Source organism: Calliphora vicina, chromosome 1, assembly GCF_958450345.1.
Source record: "Calliphora vicina chromosome 1, idCalVici1.1, whole genome shotgun sequence".
In the NCBI taxonomy this organism is placed as follows: Eukaryota; Metazoa; Arthropoda; class Insecta; order Diptera; family Calliphoridae; genus Calliphora; species Calliphora vicina.
This window is the reverse complement of record NC_088780.1, coordinates 6,600,630-6,620,182: the sequence shown is the minus strand read 5'-3', so window position 1 is coordinate 6,620,182 and position 19,553 is coordinate 6,600,630. Positions and strand designations below refer to the sequence as shown.

At 31.6% G+C, this 19,553-nt stretch overlaps 1 protein-coding gene and 1 long non-coding RNA gene across 2 annotated transcripts; one reads left to right on the top strand and one right to left on the bottom strand.

Moving 5' to 3' along the window:
- The first annotated feature begins 4,858 nt into the window (after positions 1–4,858).
- Positions 4,859–12,152, top strand: LOC135949499 (uncharacterized). Its single transcript, XR_010575873.1, has 3 exons — positions 4,859–5,092; positions 5,208–5,483; positions 11,934–12,152. It is a non-coding gene; the product is annotated as an uncharacterized LOC135949499 (long non-coding RNA).
- Positions 12,153–18,135: 5,983 nt separating this feature from the next.
- Positions 18,136–19,159, bottom strand: LOC135963692 (glutathione-specific gamma-glutamylcyclotransferase 2). The gene has a single exon (XM_065515648.1). The coding sequence runs from the start codon at positions 19,096–19,098 to the stop codon at positions 18,148–18,150; it is 951 nt and encodes a 316-aa protein (XP_065371720.1). The 5' UTR covers positions 19,099–19,159; the 3' UTR covers positions 18,136–18,147.
- Positions 19,160–19,553: the final 394 nt, after the last annotated feature.

Sequence of the window (19,553 nt, the reverse complement as noted above, 5' to 3'; positions counted from 1 at the left end):
ATTTACTAATGTTAGTTCTTCAAGTTTCTCCAACACATGCACACCAGCCTGTTCTTATGGGAGCTTTTTTATTACAGTTGACTGGACTCACAAAAAAAGAATTTCCGAGTTTTACCGAAAATCAGCCAAATCGCTCCAGCCGTTCTCACGTGATGACATTACATACATGGACCATTTCATTTTTATATATATACATATGTAGATAAGTAATTTGGGGTTACACCACTTTTGCACTGATAGCCTCAAATATACGTATTGTCTATGTTAATGACTTAAAATAGACAAAACTATGACAAAAATCAACCAATTGATCATGTATGTAAGTTATTTGTGGGCTTCGGAATGTTGATTTCAACAGACAGACGACTCCGTTATCTATAACGAACCAGAATTTATATACATTATGGCATCGCAAATGAATGCTGTACAAATTACAAACAGAAAAGCAAACTTATATACATATGTCTAGCCTTACCACTCTTGTTGAAGGGTATAAAAAACGAAGCACCAGTGTTTACGGAAACTAAATCATTCAAGGGGAAACTATTTTCGGAAACAAAAAAAAAATCATTACATTGCAGCAGTCTAGTCCTCAAACAAACCTAATTAATCTAGGTAATTTATAAAATTACACAAAAAAAAAAAACTAAAAACTGATTATATCACTTTTACTTTTTTTTAAATGGGATTGCAGAATTATACATAGCAAAATAATCATTTAATATTTTGCGTCAACGTTTTACTTTAGCATGCCGCTTACAAAGAAGACATTTAAGCGGCACACAGACAAGACTTCAAAGTGATGATGGTTCATTTTCCATCTAATTTCATTTGTTTTGTAATGCTACAAATTTGAGTAGATTGTTTTTCACATGCCCTGTTAATGGATGGTCAGACGGTCGGTCGGTCACTGGTTGGAGCGTACCTTAAGAGAGTTTAAAAAAAAAATGAACAAAAAACTATCAACATCCTCAACTCACTTTCTCACTCAGTTAAAAAAAGATATTTTAAAAATCAACATAAACAAAATTTTCAATATGCTTAACAAAAAGAGGAGATGAAATTTTCATATTACAATAATATACATACACCCGCAAGGATTCCCAAAGCCAACCAAGCCAAGCAAACACACACTAATATGCACAGCCAGCGCAGAAGTTATGAAAAATTAATAATAATGTCGAATCGATTGATTTTGCCAAGCAGAATCAGCGGGTCCAGCTAATATGGATTCTTTTGCTATTTAACTTTATTTGTGGCTGCATAGCAGAGCTGCTCTATTCCCCAATGGAGTGTATTCGTTGTGGTCAACCAAGAAAAAAAAACGCTTTAAGTGATTTTGCATTTTTTTTATTTCTTCCTATAACTTTTTTTTCATTTAAGACTGTGTTTGTGTTTCTGTCTACGAGTTTCGTAATTCAAATGTTACTCCAAACTATACTCCTCCAATAGACCCATACAGAGAGACAGACAAATGAAAGGACAGGCGGTTGGACGGGAAAAACTAAAAAAAAAACTTTATGTAGCGGCAAAACATTTATTGGCAAATGAAAAATAGCGCCAATTGCCCGCAAGGCGTTATATTATGTATTTTCCTATTTTGTAGTGGTTGTCATCATCGTTGTTGTATTTATTGCTCTTGTACAATTAATTCTTTACCTTTTAGTTTTATATACGAGGTTTGTACTCTGCAAGTTACCCTTTAAGTATATTCAAATTGTTATTTTGTTTGTAACACATTAGCGGAAATCACTTTTCGTTGCAAACTACCCTACAAACCTTGCAAATGCTATATTTGTTCTATTACTGCAAAATGTAACACTTATTCTAGATTTGCAACATATGCAAGGTTTGCAACGAAAGTCATTTCCGCTTTTATAAAGTTCGGTTGAAAATACAGATTAGCCTTGAGCCTATGCCTTAGATAGTAGATTCCATTTACAGTACAATCGTTAAAATCGTATCAAAAACAAATAATTTGCATCATATTCCATTTTGCATAAACCCGTACCTCACTTTAGGGTCTTGTGACCTCTCCCGTCATTGGTCTTTCAGGTTCAAATACAAGTAAACTCTCATATACCTCTTCTATAAAATCGATTTCGGTGAGAGAGTATAAAGAATTTGTGACAAACCTTCGAATGGGAGTGGAACTGGCACGCTGGTGGTTGCACGGCGTTAGCTCGTCGGATTGGGGTCGGTTCTTTTCCACTCAGTTTGTCGACATTTAAATTTTTCGTGCCATTTGTAATTTTCCATATTTCCTAACACTTAACAACAGACATATTAAACACAATGTTATGGTATACCTTTAAGCTTGACGGACGGACGTTTTGACAGTTGCGTGTGGGTTTGTTAGGTGGTCAATATATTCAGGAATCACTGAAGGTTTTGTTTGAGTTACCTTCACGGGTTGCCCTCCCCTGATATGGCATTGTTTCAGCCATCCATGGCTCCTATGCACCCGTATTTAGAATCGTAGGAACCCCTGAGTAAAACTCACCATTTACCACGACTCACACCATTACCTTTCTCCTCTTAGCCTTGCATTCTCACGAATAATAATAACATGTAACAGATTTCAGATCTTAAACTTAATTATAAACATAATTTTATTGATTAAAATTATCTTTATATGGTAGTTTCATGTATAATTATCGTTACAAAATCAATAACAAATCTTAAATAATTAAATAATCACAAAAATTAACAATTAACATATAATATATAACATACAAATAATTACAAAAATAACAAAATAAAGATATAACAAAAATCTAACAATTTAACAATATTTGAATGTGTTTAAGTATAAGCAAAAGATATAGAAATATAGTTTTAAATAAGTTTGATTTACAATTTATAAATTTGTATTTTTAATGTTTTTGTTCACTATGGCATTTTATAGTTCCTAACATATTTGATTGATTTCACTATTAATTTATTTGTTTATGTATCTATTTATTAATTTATGTATCTATTTATTGATTTATGTATTTATTTATTGTTTTAGTTATATTGATATTTAGTTATTGAGTTAGTTAGTTATTTAAATATTTTTTTTTTATTTGGTTATTTTGTTATTTTGTCACTTAGACATTTAGTTATTTATTTAGACTAGTTTTTTTTTTAAATTATTTAACCAAGATTTTTTATCTTAAATAAACGTTTATTTAAATATTATTTTGGTTGATATTTGTTATAATATGTATTATTGTTTATATATTATTATTTATTGGAGATCAAAAAAAAAATAAGTCATTTATTATCACAAATAATTAATCTGATTTATTATTGTTGCTGTTTGTAGTATTAAATATGTTTTGTGAACAACTAATTAATTGAATTGTAGAGTATTTTTTTTTTGTATATTCGATTAATTGATTTTCTAGAATCGAACTGATTTAAAATTTTTATGTTTCAAAAAAAAATAAGTCAGTAATTTAATTAGGTGTATAATATATGTCTGTTCAATAACAAAATAAACTATGTTAAGTTGTATCAAAACAATACTAAATATATAGATTTTTGTTATTGAACAGATCTAATATTATAAAATTTAAATATTGTAATTATATAAAAATATATATGTTTCAATAAGTTATATAAACTATGTGTAAGAAAAATAATAATAATATAATTTAATAGTAATTAATTAAGATAATTAATAATCCTGTATAGCAGGAATTAGGATAAGTTTTTTTTTTTTTTTGCTTATGAAAATTAACAATTCTGAATTTGATTATATAATTATTCTAGTTGGAGGTATTTCATTCGCGAAGAAAGACGTTACGAATTAGGAAATATATGATCTACAATGTTTTCTTCGGGATTATAGTTTATATAATATAATATGTATAATTAAATAATTTAAGTTTTAAATATGTACTACCACATATACACAAGTACACATAACATACACCATGATTAGATGATAGAATATTATTCGAATTAGTTTTTTTTTTTTATTCCGAAGGTGACCTTTTGTGTGTATAATGACCTTCGAAGGTCAGATGGGTCATAAAATGTCACAATCTTGTTTGCCTATTTCTACAATTTCACGGCTTACCCTGGAAATTCCACTTTTTTCTACAGTTGTCCCACAATTTCCATGCCACAGTTTAAATTGGATTCTAGTGGTTTGGGACTACCCTGTTCCTATTTTGGTTTATGTCCGGACTTTTATGATAGTGGTTTTATTACTTTCACACTCCTTTGATGGTTTTTACGATACTCGGTGGCCCTCTATCGTGTATTTCAAAAGAAATTAGTTTTCGGGATTATGGCCTGACTAGATTATTAGAGCCTCACTTTTGCGGCAATAGATGGCGTGTATTTATGTTTCCTTTTATTTATTATTTATTTCCGTATACATATAATTTATTTAATCTCTCTTGATTTATTCTTACTATTTTCCCACTGAATTTCATTTAATATTTTATGTAAGTTAATATTGTCACGATCACGACTGTCACTACTTTATCTTACGGAGTTTTATTGATGTTTTTCGATTATGTACCCATACAACACCGTTCAAACAATCATTCGATCTTCGGCAACATAGCTACCAATATATGATCGTTAAAAATCAATATATTTGTTGTTATTGATTGGTATGTCAAGATCAAAGAAAGGTCATAGTTGTCTGTCGTCATTTGAATCCCTTCACTGTATGGTTATTGTGAATTTTACATTAGAACATCAGGACATAACTGCCCTCTATACGTCATGATCCTAACAACCTGTGAGGTTTACTTTCGTACTAAAATAGTGTCAAGTGTAAATAAACAAAAAAAAGAAGAACAATAAAAAGGAACCAAAACAAAAACAATTAAATAAACTGCGTTTCTTAACGTTTTGTATCAGAAATTGTGAGAAACGTAAAAATAAGTAAAGTAAAATAAATATAACTAATAAATTTGTGATGAAAGTGTCCAAGGCGGTGTACTCTCCATGAATGAATGGATGGAGTAAGAAGAAACCGTCCTTATTTTGTTTTTGAGGTGACCGTCACAAAGCCAGTATTTATTGCAGAACTTGTGTAGCAATAAAAACTGGGAACCACGAAGCCGGGCACCTGTCTAATACCTCGGTAAGTTTGGTATTACTAAATACTTTTGTTCCATTCAGGGTAAGTTCGTATATATACATACGTTTTCGTCAATGTTTATATCCCGCTATTAATTGTATTCTATCTATTCATCCAGGTTCTGTTCGTTGATCTGGTCTTGGAAGTTATGAAATCTACACGTATTCCTATCAGTATCATGATCGTATCAAATCTATCTATCAAATCAAATCTTCTATTCTTGTTTAGTTTCCTTTCCCCTTGATCTATTACTAAAACAACAACTAAAAAAAATTTTTATTTTCCAGATAAATCTTCAATTGTGGAAGTCTGTACACGATTATAAATGTCCCGCGCTATCACCTTGTTCCTTTAATGTGTTCCGGATTTATCCAAGAAGCATATACAAGATCTTGTGAGTAAAGCTTTCTTTTTTTCTTTCCGAACATGTCTACTATAGTTTTTTTTCACTGATTTTGATTCGTTCTTAGAATAGTTCTATTTTCGGTTTATAAAAAAAAAGTCAGGGGGTTTCAATTTGATCAAAGAGGTATTATATGTGTTAGTTTAACAAAAATGTAAAGACTTTGACTTTCAGAATTCGAGCCTGATTTGAGTATTTTTTCCAATTCTTATGTCATCTCTAAGATTATGTTATCACCCAATTTATCTAAATTTAAAAGAAATAGTTTTATGGATTTTCATGTTACTTATTAGTAGTGTATTCAATTAATCGGGTTTTTTTGGTTTAATCGGTTAACCGAGCAAATCCTTTATCGGGGTTTAGATATATTCGGTTAATAATCGGTTAATTTAAAATTATGCGATTAGCCGAATAATGTCTATAATAATTTTTAAATTGAAAATACAACCACGAATTTTGTGTACACAAACATAAAAAAAACAAAATATAACAATTCAACCAAAAAAAAAATAATAGCAAATATGGTATTTGAGATCCTTTTTGTATACACATTTCAGTTTCTTTAGGATAATAGTGAGATCTTCTCAAATGATCTTTTGAAAAAGAATATAATTTAATTTTTTTTTCTTTTTTTTTTTTTTTGATTTAATAAAACTTGACCGAAAAATAAAAACTCTCTCGTTGATTGTAGATGTTGGTGAAATCGAAAGCATGATAAAGAATAACCAATATCTCAGTTTTTTTAGTTTTTTTCTAAGCATCTCAAATCTTTCGGTATATCATTGGTGTCCTTTTTATATTGTTTTAGATATTGAATACTTTTGATAGTTTCGTTAAGTTCTTTACATGTAAATGCAAGTTGTTATTCTCACTAAACATTTTTCTTGGATGTTCGAAAAAATATATAATTTTAATTTGAAATTTGTATTTGAATTGAAATAAAAAAAATAAATACAAAAAGAAAATATGTTAAAGTGCAAAAAAAAAAAGGAATTTCGGTTAATCGATTGAATACCCTACTTATTAGCCATATAAACTTGATATTCACCTATAATCCTGTTTTCTGTAGTTATCTTAGTCTTATGTCCAAATATTTTTTTCTAATGTTTTCTACTGCTTAAGGTGTTGTGCATGCATTATACCGATTAATTGGCCATTCAAATTTTCAACCTCGTACTGGTTAGATCCTACTTTTCTTCTGATCCTGCACTTTAACCAGGGCTTACACAGTTTTGCATTTATACCCTTCGCAAAATTGCTTTGTATAAAGTTCTTTCTATAAACTTCTTGTCCCTCTCTATAAGTTATGATCTTGCTCCTCTTGTTGTAATATCTTGCGTTCCTCTCATACGCTTTATGAACATTGTCACTGATTTTGTTGTGTAGACTCTGCATCATGTCAGCTTTAGGAAGTATTTTTATTTCACCATCTTCTAACGCATTCAATTTTCTCAGGATTTCATAAGCATCCGCATGCGTAACCATGTTGTAGCCAGTGAGAGCAAAGTACGGAGTTACTCCAGTTGACGCGTGTATAGTAGATCGTAGTGATTGTTCTACTTTACTGATATTCTCATCCCATTTCGACTGGTCATTTTGGAGGAAACTTCTTATACCGCTTATTATCATCTGGTTAACTCTCTCGCTCGCGTTTGCCTGTGGAGCATAGATGGGAGTTCTTATATGTTTTATGCCGAAGGTATTTAGCAGGTCTTTGAAAGCCCCAGAAACAAATTGTTTTCCATTATCAGAATGGATTTGTTCAGGCACGCCAAACTTATGAAAAATTTCGTCCACTAAGAATTTGTTGACTGCTTTAGTGGTAGCCTTAGACATTGCCTTAAGAAGTACAAATTTGGTTTTATGATCCAACACTATAAATATAAATGTGTTTCCAGATCTACTTCTTGGGTATGGTCCAAGGAAATCGATATACAATTTCTGAAAGGGTCTGTGTGTTATTACTTCTTTCCCCATTGTAGGTCGCAAAATTTGCTTTGGGTGCTTTATTTCCTTACACAAATCGCAGGATCTTACAAAATTCCGTGTATCTTTAACCATTGTCGGCCAATAGAAAAGTTCGCGTAACTTATATAAAGTTTTAGCTACGCCACCATGTACCGTATTATCTTCATGACATTTAGCTAGGACTTTAGATATCGCAGGATTTGGTAACCATACTTTCCAAGATGTTTCACTTCCGCTTTCCCTATCAAACTTAATTTTCTTATATACCTTGTTTTCCTTAACTTGTATGTCTGGTAACCGTTCGCTATTGTCATTTACTGTCTGAATTAGCGTTAAATAAGTTGAGTCTTTGAAATCTTCTGAATCTAAATCAATCAATCTGTCTTCGTTGCATGTTATTTCTTCAATATGTAATCTAGATAACATATCAGGTACTATATTCTTGCTTCCTTTCCTGTGCTCAATATCAAATCTAAAGCCTTGTAGCTTCAAGCTCCATCGAGCTAATCTTCCATTCAGGTCCTTTTGCTTCATCAACCACTTGAGGCTTGAATGGTCCGTTATCACGGTGAAGTCCATTAGCTCTATATACTGCCTAAACTTTTCTATCGCCAACACAACAGCTAAGCACTCTTTTTCCGTTGTTGAGTAATTTTTCTGGGCAGTATTCAACTTTTTAGAAAAGTATTCGACAGGATGTTCACCTCCATCCTCGTCTTTTTGAAAAAGCACAGCACCCACTCCAACATTCGATGCATCGCATTGCACGTAGAAATGCTTATCAAAGTCGGGGCTGGTGAGAATGGGGCTGGAAACTAAACGCTTTTTTAACTCTTCGAAAGATTTCAGGGCATCTGGCGTTAGTATGAATTTAGTCGTTTTCCTCAAAGTATCTGTTAGCGGAGCTGTTAATGTTGAAAACTCGCTTAAGAATCTTCGATACCACCCTACAGTCCCTAAGAATCGACGTACCTCCTTGGCGTTTTTAGGTGGGTTCATGTTAACTATTGCCTCTACTTTACTTTTGTCCGGTTTTAGCTTTCCTCCTCCGACAATGTATCCAAGATATTTAAGTTCTTTATAGCAGAACTTGGATTTTTCCATATTGATGGTTAGTCCTGCCGCCGTTAGTTTCTGGCCTACAATTTTTAACATCTCCACATGTTCTACGAAGTTAGATGAAACTATTAGGAGGTCGTCCAAGTACACGAAGATCCTGTCCTTCAGCTCTGATGGGATGACCTTGTCCATCAGGCGACAGAGTCGTTGGGCCGCGTTACAGAGGCCGAAGGGCATTACTTTGAATTGGTAATGAGGCCTCCCCTGGACAGTAAATGCAGTCTTAGCTCGGCTAGATTCCTCTAGCGGGATCTGCCAAAAGGCATCCTTCAGATCGATAGCAGATATAAAGTACGTATCTCCAAGTCTCGCGAGCAAACCATCGATATTCGGGAGAGGATAAGCATCCTTCTTTGTGACTTTATTTAGCTCCCGTGCGTCTAGGCATAAGCGATTCTTGTTAGGCTTTATCACCAGCGTTGTCCTGCTATTCCATTCGGCTTCCTTGGCTATTTCGATTACATCCAGTTCCAGCATCCTGTCGAGCTCCGCATAAGTCAGTTTTTGTACCGCTGGACTCACTGGATAGTACCTCATCTTCTTGGGCTGAGCATCTCCGGTGTCTATAATATGTTTTTCCAGATTTGTCCTACCTAATCCATATTTCGTATAGCATCGGAAATACGTTTTTACGTTATCTAATATCCTTAGTTCTTGTTCGGATAATATGTGTATGTTGTTATTGTTAGTTGTATCTGTCCCTATTTCTTCAACTACGAGACTTGCAGGGTTTATGTTGATTCCTATACTTTGCCAAAAATCATATCCGAGTATTAGCTCCTGTTTTAAGTTCGGAATCAAGTATAGTACAACATCCTTATTTTTAGATCCAAACTTCAAGTTAACCAGTATCTTGCCTATTATTTGATGACCTGAACCATCTGCTGTTTTTATGTTGGATTTGTAATCAATTATCTGACAATTCATTTTCCTAACATTTTGCATACAATTGTGTCCTAGGCAACTTATTGAAGCTCCACTATCCATCAGTCCTTTAAGGTGTAATCCATTAACCAGTACATCCATGTAAGGTCTGTTGTCGAAATCTGATTCTATCGAGGTTGTTGCTATTTCTTTTCTCTCGGCTTTTCTCTTCTTGTATCTCTCTCGTGTTTTTATGATTCTCTCGTTCGGCTTAAATTCAACGTCATTAAAGATCCTCTCCCGTACTTTGTTATAATGTTCGAGTCGTTCTTCATATGTTCGAAAAGGTTTCGTTACGGTCTTCGGTTTTTGGTAGTCTTCGTTCATGTTTGTTGTTATCGTTACGACTGGTCTTGATTCGAACATGTCAACCCAGTCCTTGCCATGCTCGTCTATTTGTTTCCCGAACACTTCGGGCATTTAGGTGTAATGACATTAGCGAACCCACATTTGTAACAAAATAGGTTTCGCTGTTCGGAACTACACTCTACGAAAGTATGGCCTGGAGCTTTGCAGTTCCAACAAACGAGTTGTCTGGCAGGTGGTTTATCTAATTTAAACGCTTCTATATTAAAATCGACATCGCCTTGCGTTTCAGTACTATCGATTTCGTTTACTCTCCGAACGGCATATTGTCTGTGGCTATTTCTTTTTACCAAATTCCGTTCAGCACGTCGGCATTCATCTAAAAGTTGGTCGAAACTTCGGATGTATATTGGATATATTAATTGGTATATTCCATCCTTTAGGTTATCTTTTACGATCCTGACCAATTCTTCCTCTCTCACTTCACGGCTAAGTTGATTCTTTAGAGCTATTACTTCACCAATGAATGTTTCTGATGGCTCTGAGGGATGTTGTCTACGCTCCATTATGCATCGCTGGATCTCGGAATCACTGTCAAATCGACGAAACTTCCTTATCAAATTATATTTTAATTGTGGCCATTCGCAATAAGGGTTTTCGCGGCGAAATGTCCAAAACCACTCATAAGCATTCCCGGACAATAGGTGATGGAAACCTTTCATTAGCGTTGTCATCGGACAGTTGTAATCGACTTGTAGCGATTCAACCCTAAACACGAAATCTTCGACTGTAAATGATTTTCTACTACCGTCAAATTTGATGCCCCATTTCTCCAGTTCTAACGGCGCGTGTACTCTAGAATTGGGGTTTGGGTTAGGAGTTGGTTGGTGTATTTGCTGTTGTTGTTGGTTTTCTGTTTCCATTGGTCTTTGTTGAGAGAAGTTTACGTAGTTGTGCTGAGGTGCCTGGGTATTATTAAAGATGTCAAATGAATTGTTTCTTTCGGCTCTCATCACTTCTTGGACAATTCTAGGTACTAATTGTTGCAGTGTTTCGGATACCTGTTTTAACACTTCAGCTTGAGATGCTCCTACTGATGCACTTACATAATCTCTAAGAGTTAAGCCATCGTTGTTTACAACAGTGTCGTTTTCCATGTGTTGGTTTAACCTTACATTCTGGTTTGAACGATTTTCAATGTACTCCTGTCGTATTCCCAGGGCTGCTGTACTACTATATTGGGGTGAAACTATGGTGTTGTCGGTTTCGGGAGACGAAGTTGTTTGTTGTGTTGTAACATGTTGTGGATATGGTTGCTGAGTATTAACCGGTAGTTGTGGGAATGTCAGAGATAATAATGATGGTATTACATTTGTTGTAGTTGCCGTAGCAGTAGTGGTTGTTGTTGTCGTTACTGTTCTGTTTGCTGTAGGGTCGCTTTGTTTAGATTTGCCCTTAGATCTTAGTGCTCTTTCCTGTTCCATGATTGTTTATATAAAAACTAGTATAACGAAAACAAGATTTCTATTTTCCTAATAAAACAAAACTATATTGTTGACTATAGTGGTGAGGATCGGTACAAAAATACTAATTTAACTATCCTATAAGGGAATATAAACCTATTTATAGTTTTTGTTTAATTAATATATGTCAGTTTAACGAAAAAAAATCTAATCTAAATCTTCTCCTGAGAGAAAACACTAATCAAAACAAAAGATTCAAGACACAAGCGTGAATCAAAAAAAATAAGTTTAAAAAAAATAATTATACAAAAGAAAATTGAAATGATCTAATAGTTAAAGAAGATAGATAATTAAGAAAAAAAAACGTAATTATATGAACAATATATAAAAAAAAGGATTTTCTTATTAACCAATGTATGGTTTTGATATTAGTTCAGTCGAGTGTACTAGGATTAGTAGTTAACTTAATACAAAGAAACAATACTTTTACTTTACTCAATCTACAATTCTACAATATAATACATACAAAGTTTTATTTTGTTAGTTATTATTTTAAGTTTTGGTTCTGTTATTTTAGTAATTTGATTTTTTTTTTTTTTAGTTTTAAGCAAAGTGAATTTGCTGTTAGTCAATTTATATATTAACTTTTTTTTTCTTTCAGATATTGGCTGGTGTGAATCATCGAGTTTGGCTGGTAGTTTACTATTGATTGGTGATCCTGATGATGTTTTTATTTCAAATTTTTAACATTTTACATTATTTTTCTACAAATTGTGAAATCAAGAAAATGTTTTGTATTTGCAAAAACATCTATAAATCTTGAAATAATTTTCATTACGAAAATTAAATAAAATTATTACCCACGTTATAGTGAAGAAAATTGTTGTTTTCCTTCGGAAATGGATTCTCTTTCTTATCTACTACTGTCAAAAATGCGGACGAAATGTATTCACTGGACAATACTATTATGGATTATAGAAATATTCTCGCAACGAGTCTGTTAAAGTCGCTAATAAGCTCGAGACTTTATAGTCGTTTGGCTTATGACTTACTTTATTTTCAGAACTGTTTTGATTCGAGTTCCTATAATCGAGTAAACAAAATTTGAACTAATCAGTTTTTTCTCGCCGTGTGTTCGTTAGAGTCGCGAATAAACTTAAGACGTTTTAGTCATAACGGTTTATGACATACTTTAACGACACTCTTTGATTCCAAAATGATTCGTTCTTCAATACTGTTATGATTACAAAACAAACGCCGCGACGCAGGCATGGTATGTTGTTTTTTTAAACTCCTTCCGGGACATGCGTTTGTTGTATAAACATTACCGTATTGAAATTTGTATGGCATTTTGAAAAATGCTCATACGTTGGGCGCCATAAATGTGACAAACCTTCGAATGGGAGTGGAACTGGCACGCTGGTGGTTGCACGGCGTTAGCTCGTCGGATTGGGGTCGGTTCTTTTCCACTCAGTTTGTCGACATTTAAATTTTTCGTGCCATTTGTAATTTTCCATATTTCCTAACACTTAACAACAGACATATTAAACACAATGTTATGGTATACCTTTAAGCTTGACGGACGGACGTTTTGACAGTTGCGTGTGGGTTTGTTAGGTGGTCAATATATTCAGGAATCACTGAAGGTTTTGTTTGAGTTACCTTCACGGGTTGCCCTCCCCTGATATGGCATTGTTTCAGCCATCCATGGCTCCTATGCACCCGTATTTAGAATCGTAGGAACCCCTGAGTAAAACTCACCATTTACCACGACTCACACCATTACCTTTCTCCTCTTAGCCTTGCATTCTCACGAATAATAATAACATGTAACAGATTTCAGATCTTAAACTTAATTATAAACATAATTTTATTGATTAAAATTATCTTTATATGGTAGTTTCATGTATAATTATCGTTACAAAATCAATAACAAATCTTAAATAATTAAATAATCACAAAAATTAACAATTAACATATAATATATAACATACAAATAATTACAAAAATAACAAAATAAAGATATAACAAAAATCTAACAATTTAACAATATTTGAATGTGTTTAAGTATAAGCAAAAGATATAGAAATATAGTTTTAAATAAGTTTGATTTACAATTTATAAATTTGTATTTTTAATGTTTTTGTTCACTATGGCATTTTATAGTTCCTAACATATTTGATTGATTTCACTATTAATTTATTTGTTTATGTATCTATTTATTAATTTATGTATCTATTTATTGATTTATGTATTTATTTATTGTTTTAGTTATATTGATATTTAGTTATTGAGTTAGTTAGTTATTTAAATATTTTTTTTTTATTTGGTTATTTTGTTATTTTGTCACTTAGACATTTAGTTATTTATTTAGACTAGTTTTTTTTTTAAATTATTTAACCAAGATTTTTTATCTTAAATAAACGTTTATTTAAATATTATTTTGGTTGATATTTGTTATAATATGTATTATTGTTTATATATTATTATTTATTGGAGATCAAAAAAAAATAAGTCATTTATTATCACAAATAATTAATCTGATTTATTATTGTTGCTGTTTGTAGTATTAAATATGTTTTGTGAACAACTAATTAATTGAATTGTAGAGTATTTTTTTTTTGTATATTCGATTAATTGATTTTCTAGAATCGAACTGATTTAAAATTTTTATGTTTCAAAAAAAAATAAGTCAGTAATTTAATTAGGTGTATAATATATGTCTGTTCAATAACAAAATAAACTATGTTAAGTTGTATCAAAACAATACTAAATATATAGATTTTTGTTATTGAACAGATCTAATATTATAAAATTTAAATATTGTAATTATATAAAAATATATATGTTTCAATAAGTTATATAAACTATGTGTAAGAAAAATAATAATAATATAATTTAATAGTAATTAATTAAGATAATTAATAATCCTGTATAGCAGGAATTAGGATAAGTTTTTTTTTTTTTTTGCTTATGAAAATTAACAATTCTGAATTTGATTATATAATTATTCTAGTTGGAGGTATTTCATTCGCGAAGAAAGACGTTACGAATTAGGAAATATATGATCTACAATGTTTTCTTCGGGATTATAGTTTATATAATATAATATGTATAATTAAATAATTTAAGTTTTAAATATGTACTACCACATATACACAAGTACACATAACATACACCATGATTAGATGATAGAATATTATTCGAATTAGTTTTTTTTTTTTATTCCGAAGGTGACCTTTTGTGTGTATAATGACCTTCGAAGGTCAGATGGGTCATAAAATGTCACAATCTTGTTTGCCTATTTCTACAATTTCACGGCTTACCCTGGAAATTCCACTTTTTTCTACAGTTGTCCCACAATTTCCATGCCACAGTTTAAATTGGATTCTAGTGGTTTGGGACTACCCTGTTCCTATTTTGGTTTATGTCCGGACTTTTATGATAGTGGTTTTATTACTTTCACACTCCTTTGATGGTTTTTACGATACTCGGTGGCCCTCTATCGTGTATTTCAAAAGAAATTAGTTTTCGGGATTATGGCCTGACTAGATTATTAGAGCCTCACTTTTGCGGCAATAGATGGCGTGTATTTATGTTTCCTTTTATTTATTATTTATTTCCGTATACATATAATTTATTTAATCTCTCTTGATTTATTCTTACTATTTTCCCACTGAATTTCATTTAATATTTTATGTAAGTTAATATTGTCACGATCACGACTGTCACTACTTTATCTTACGGAGTTTTATTGATGTTTTTCGATTATGTACCCATACAACACCGTTCAAACAATCATTCGATCTTCGGCAACATAGCTACCAATATATGATCGTTAAAAATCAATATATTTGTTGTTATTGATTGGTATGTCAAGATCAAAGAAAGGTCATAGTTGTCTGTCGTCATTTGAATCCCTTCACTGTATGGTTATTGTGAATTTTACATTAGAACATCAGGACATAACTGCCCTCTATACGTCATGATCCTAACAACCTGTGAGGTTTACTTTCGTACTAAAATAGTGTCAAGTGTAAATAAACAAAAAAAAGAAGAACAATAAAAAGGAACCAAAACAAAAACAATTAAATAAACTGCGTTTCTTAACGTTTTGTATCAGAAATTGTGAGAAACGTAAAAATAAGTAAAGTAAAATAAATATAACTAATAAATTTGTGATGAAAGTGTCCAAGGCGGTGTACTCTCCATGAATGAATGGATGGAGTAAGAAGAAACCGTCCTTATTTTGTTTTTGAGGTGACCGTCACAAATTCGACCAATGCCCTTCTATTTGCCTTTTTTAATGTTTAAACTTTATAATTCTGTTGTGTGTTATTGTATTCTGCAGCTAGAAGTATAACATGGGACTCCCAACCGAGACCAAATCATTTTTATTGACGATATTACTTCTTTTGCAAAGTAATTGTTGTTGTTTCTTAACCATCTTCTATTGGAAGTTGTTGTTGAAATGGAATATATTGTGCATATGATTTTACTACTCTCGAATTTCGTGAAGTGCAGTTCGGATTATAGAGGCCAAACATTTTTTTCACCAACAATTTTTTCTCCAAAATTTTTTTTTTTATATTTTTCTTAAATTGTACTTTGGAGAAGAGTGCCTAATCTATCATTTTTACTTGCTTGATATTGATATTGTTTATGAGCATGATAGTAATCGAGATATAAGTAGTCGTGTTTTTTTTTAGAATCCGAACAGTGTTTTTTTTTAGAATCGGATTAAATAGAATCCGAACCAGGTCTATACCCGATATATTGATATTGATATATCACGTTTGCATGTTATTTATGGGCTTCGAAAAGTAGATTTCAATAAACTGACGCACAGAGAAGCATTTTACCAGAAAACCTAAACCAAAATTATTATAAGTGTTTTTTGAGTTAAAGGCTGGATTTTTTGATAGTTCTAGAACGAACTCAACTGATTTTTGCTGAAATCGTTCCATGATTTTTGGGCAAAAAGCGTTTAATCAAGAAAAGGAGCTCGATCTGTGATCACTCATGTTTCTGACAAAAAATCGATTTTTTATAAAAAAAACTCAAAATTTCTAAATTCGCTAATAACTTGGCCAATAAGCGTTTAATCAAGAAAAATCGTTTTTTTATATAAAAACTCAAAATATCTAAAATCGCTGGTAACTTGGCCAATAAGAGTTCAATCAAGAAAAAGACCTCGATCTGTGATCACTCATATTTCTGACAAAAAATCGATTTTTTGTATAAAAACTCCAAATATCTAAATTCGCTAATAACTTGGCCAATAAGCGATTTATCAAGAAAATGAGCTCGATCTGTGATCACTCATATTTCTGACAAAAAATCGTTTTTTTATAAAAACTCAAAATATCTAAAATCGTTGTTAACTTGGCCAATAAGCGTTTAATCAAGAAAAAGACCTCGATTTGTGATCACTTATATTTCTGAAAAAAAATTGATTTTTTATATAAAAAATCAAAATATCTAAAATCGCTGGTAACTTGGCCAATAAGCGTTTAATCGAGAAAAGAAACTCGATCTGTGATCACTCATATTTCTGACCAAAAATCTTTTTTTATATAAAAACTCAAAATATCTAAAATCGTTGTTAACTTGGCCAATAAGCATTTAATCAAGAAAAAGACCTCGATTTGTGATCACTCATATTTCTGACAAAAAATCGATTTTTTGTATAAAAACTCAAAATATCTAAAATAGCTAATAACTTGGCCAATAAGCGTTTAATCAAGAAAAGGAGCTCGATCTGTGATCACTCATATTTCAGACAAAAATTTTATTACTTATATAAAAACTTAAAATATGTACATGGATTTACATATATTCTGTTGTTGCAAGACATTTCAAACCGCTACTCACAAATCGAACACAAGCATTTTTTTTAATTTGGACAACGTCTGTCGTTAACCAGGTTTTCTGGTGGCGGACAGACTATCCAGAAAATACATATATTTATTTCATTTATTTGTAATGCAAAGCCTAAAAAGACCAAAATGATTCATTAGTAAATTAAAAATTAAACTTATACATATCGTCACCATACAGGAAAAGCAAAAAACGTTATAAAATCAATAATAATAAAGTATTTAACTCCGAAATCAAATGGATGAAGAATGTAAAATATTTAAGAGTAGTTTTAGACACAAAATTAACATATAGGGATCACGTATCGTATATTATCAATAAATGTAACGTACTAAATAGAACAATTTATCCTTTATTAAATAGAACCTCCTTTTTAAACTCTGGGAACAAAATATTAATCTTCAAATCAAGCAGTTATTTTTTATGCAGTTCCTGTTTGGTCAAAAAGTGCAAATTGTCACTTAAAAATTCATAATCTTCCAAGATAGACTTCATCAACTTGCGGATGTTAAGATAGACAGATTATCTAAAAATTTTAATTCTAAATGTTCCTATTAAGAATACGATCATATTGCTGAGCTATCCCCTCCTTTAGAATACTAAGTACATATGTATGTAGATTTAAGTTTTATCATACAAATAAAAAAATTCATATAGGTTTTTTGGAAATTTTCGCCTTCATTCATTATATTAAATTACTAATAACTATACTATAAAATTAAATATATTTTAGCTGAAAAATCCTTAAACTCTTTGTAAATATGTACATATTATTATAATTGAAGTTGTTATACCATGAAAATAATAAGTAAACTAAATAAAGTATTCTTGGCAATTTGTTGCGTTTCTTTTATAAAGTTGTCTTTTTTATTGCAGGGGTCTACCTTATATATAAGGTACTTTTATTTTATTGTCGATAAAAATCTTATTAAAAAACAGATTTAAAGAAAACAAACACATCAAGTTATAATAATTTGCATACATTTTATTTCAAATTACGATTGTCTTCGATCCTCATCGCCCCATAAATTTAAGGAATGTATAGAATAAAGTTCTTTAGTAAGAAAATATTCGCGCCAACCAATTTTCGAACAAAACTTTACTAAATGATCGACTTTAATAGTAAACAATGTGTAGGAGGTCTTTGTTATATTACAGCCGTTAGTATCCTTTGATGTCTCCTGTTGAATATATTGCATACAAGTGGCTAGTTCATTTTTGATAGCCTTTTCCAAGAGTTTTACTTCATCTTTTTCTATTCGTGCTCTCACTGCAGCCTCTAATTCCACTAAGTGGTCATCATGAACGCCGGGAAACAGATTGAGCATGGCTAAGCTCAAATTAAATAAATAGTCACGATTCCTACCACTTGGCCCAGCCGAGCTAAAAATTTGTTCAGCTATTTTATCAATTTTACTATCTTCTTCACTGCCAGCCCAGGACTCGTTTTCAGGTGTTGCTATATAGATAACTATATCTATACACTTTTTGTTGGGTTCTTCGGAAAACACATGAAATGGTACACTACAACGTTCATAACCATTTTTCTCCCGAAAATCTAAATGTTTAATAACAACATCTTTATCCTTGGCTGCCACACGATATGCAACCCCATAAACGCGATCTTCGGGTTTGGCCGGTATTAGTGTTACAACACGTCCAGGCTTTACTTTAACACCCCTGTGATCAATACTGTGTTGGTAAAAGCGTCTTAAGTAGCCACAAATGTAACCACGTTGCCAATCAATACAAGGAAAATCCACTTTCCATATTAATGAGCCATAACCGAATATCCAAATGTCATCCGGACTGTCTGGTTGATGACTTAATTCACTCCGAATTTGATTATGAGCTTTTGTGATATCCACCTTTTGCGAGTCTTGGATTTCCACCAACTGTTTGAATTTCTCATTATAAATATCTTCAATTTCAGGAACGAAAGACATGCCTATTACATATATAGTTTTTGATTTATTTTTTTTCCAAAGTTGAAAAGAAAAATAAAAAATCCACGTAAATATAAAACAGCTGGGAGAAGTTAATTTTTCGCTCAGCTGTTTAAAAAGTGCTGCCCATCAACAAAATGTTATTGTGCATTGTTAGAGATTACAGTATAGCGATGACAAGGGCATACACCTGATGACAATGCAATATTATGTTCGAAAATTCGAAATCAAATTCTAAAATTCCAAGTTATGTTCGAAAAATGGTTAAAATAATAAATAGATCTTTTTTTTTGGAATTCTCAAAATTTATGGCAAAACTCCAGGGTATCCCACACGATTTAAGTAAGTCCCTAGTCGACCTATATCTTCATATAGGAAGTCGGAACGCTTAAAAGAGTTCACGATATGAATTTTAATTGGTATTCCACCAGTAAAGGGTGGTTTAGCCGACCGTA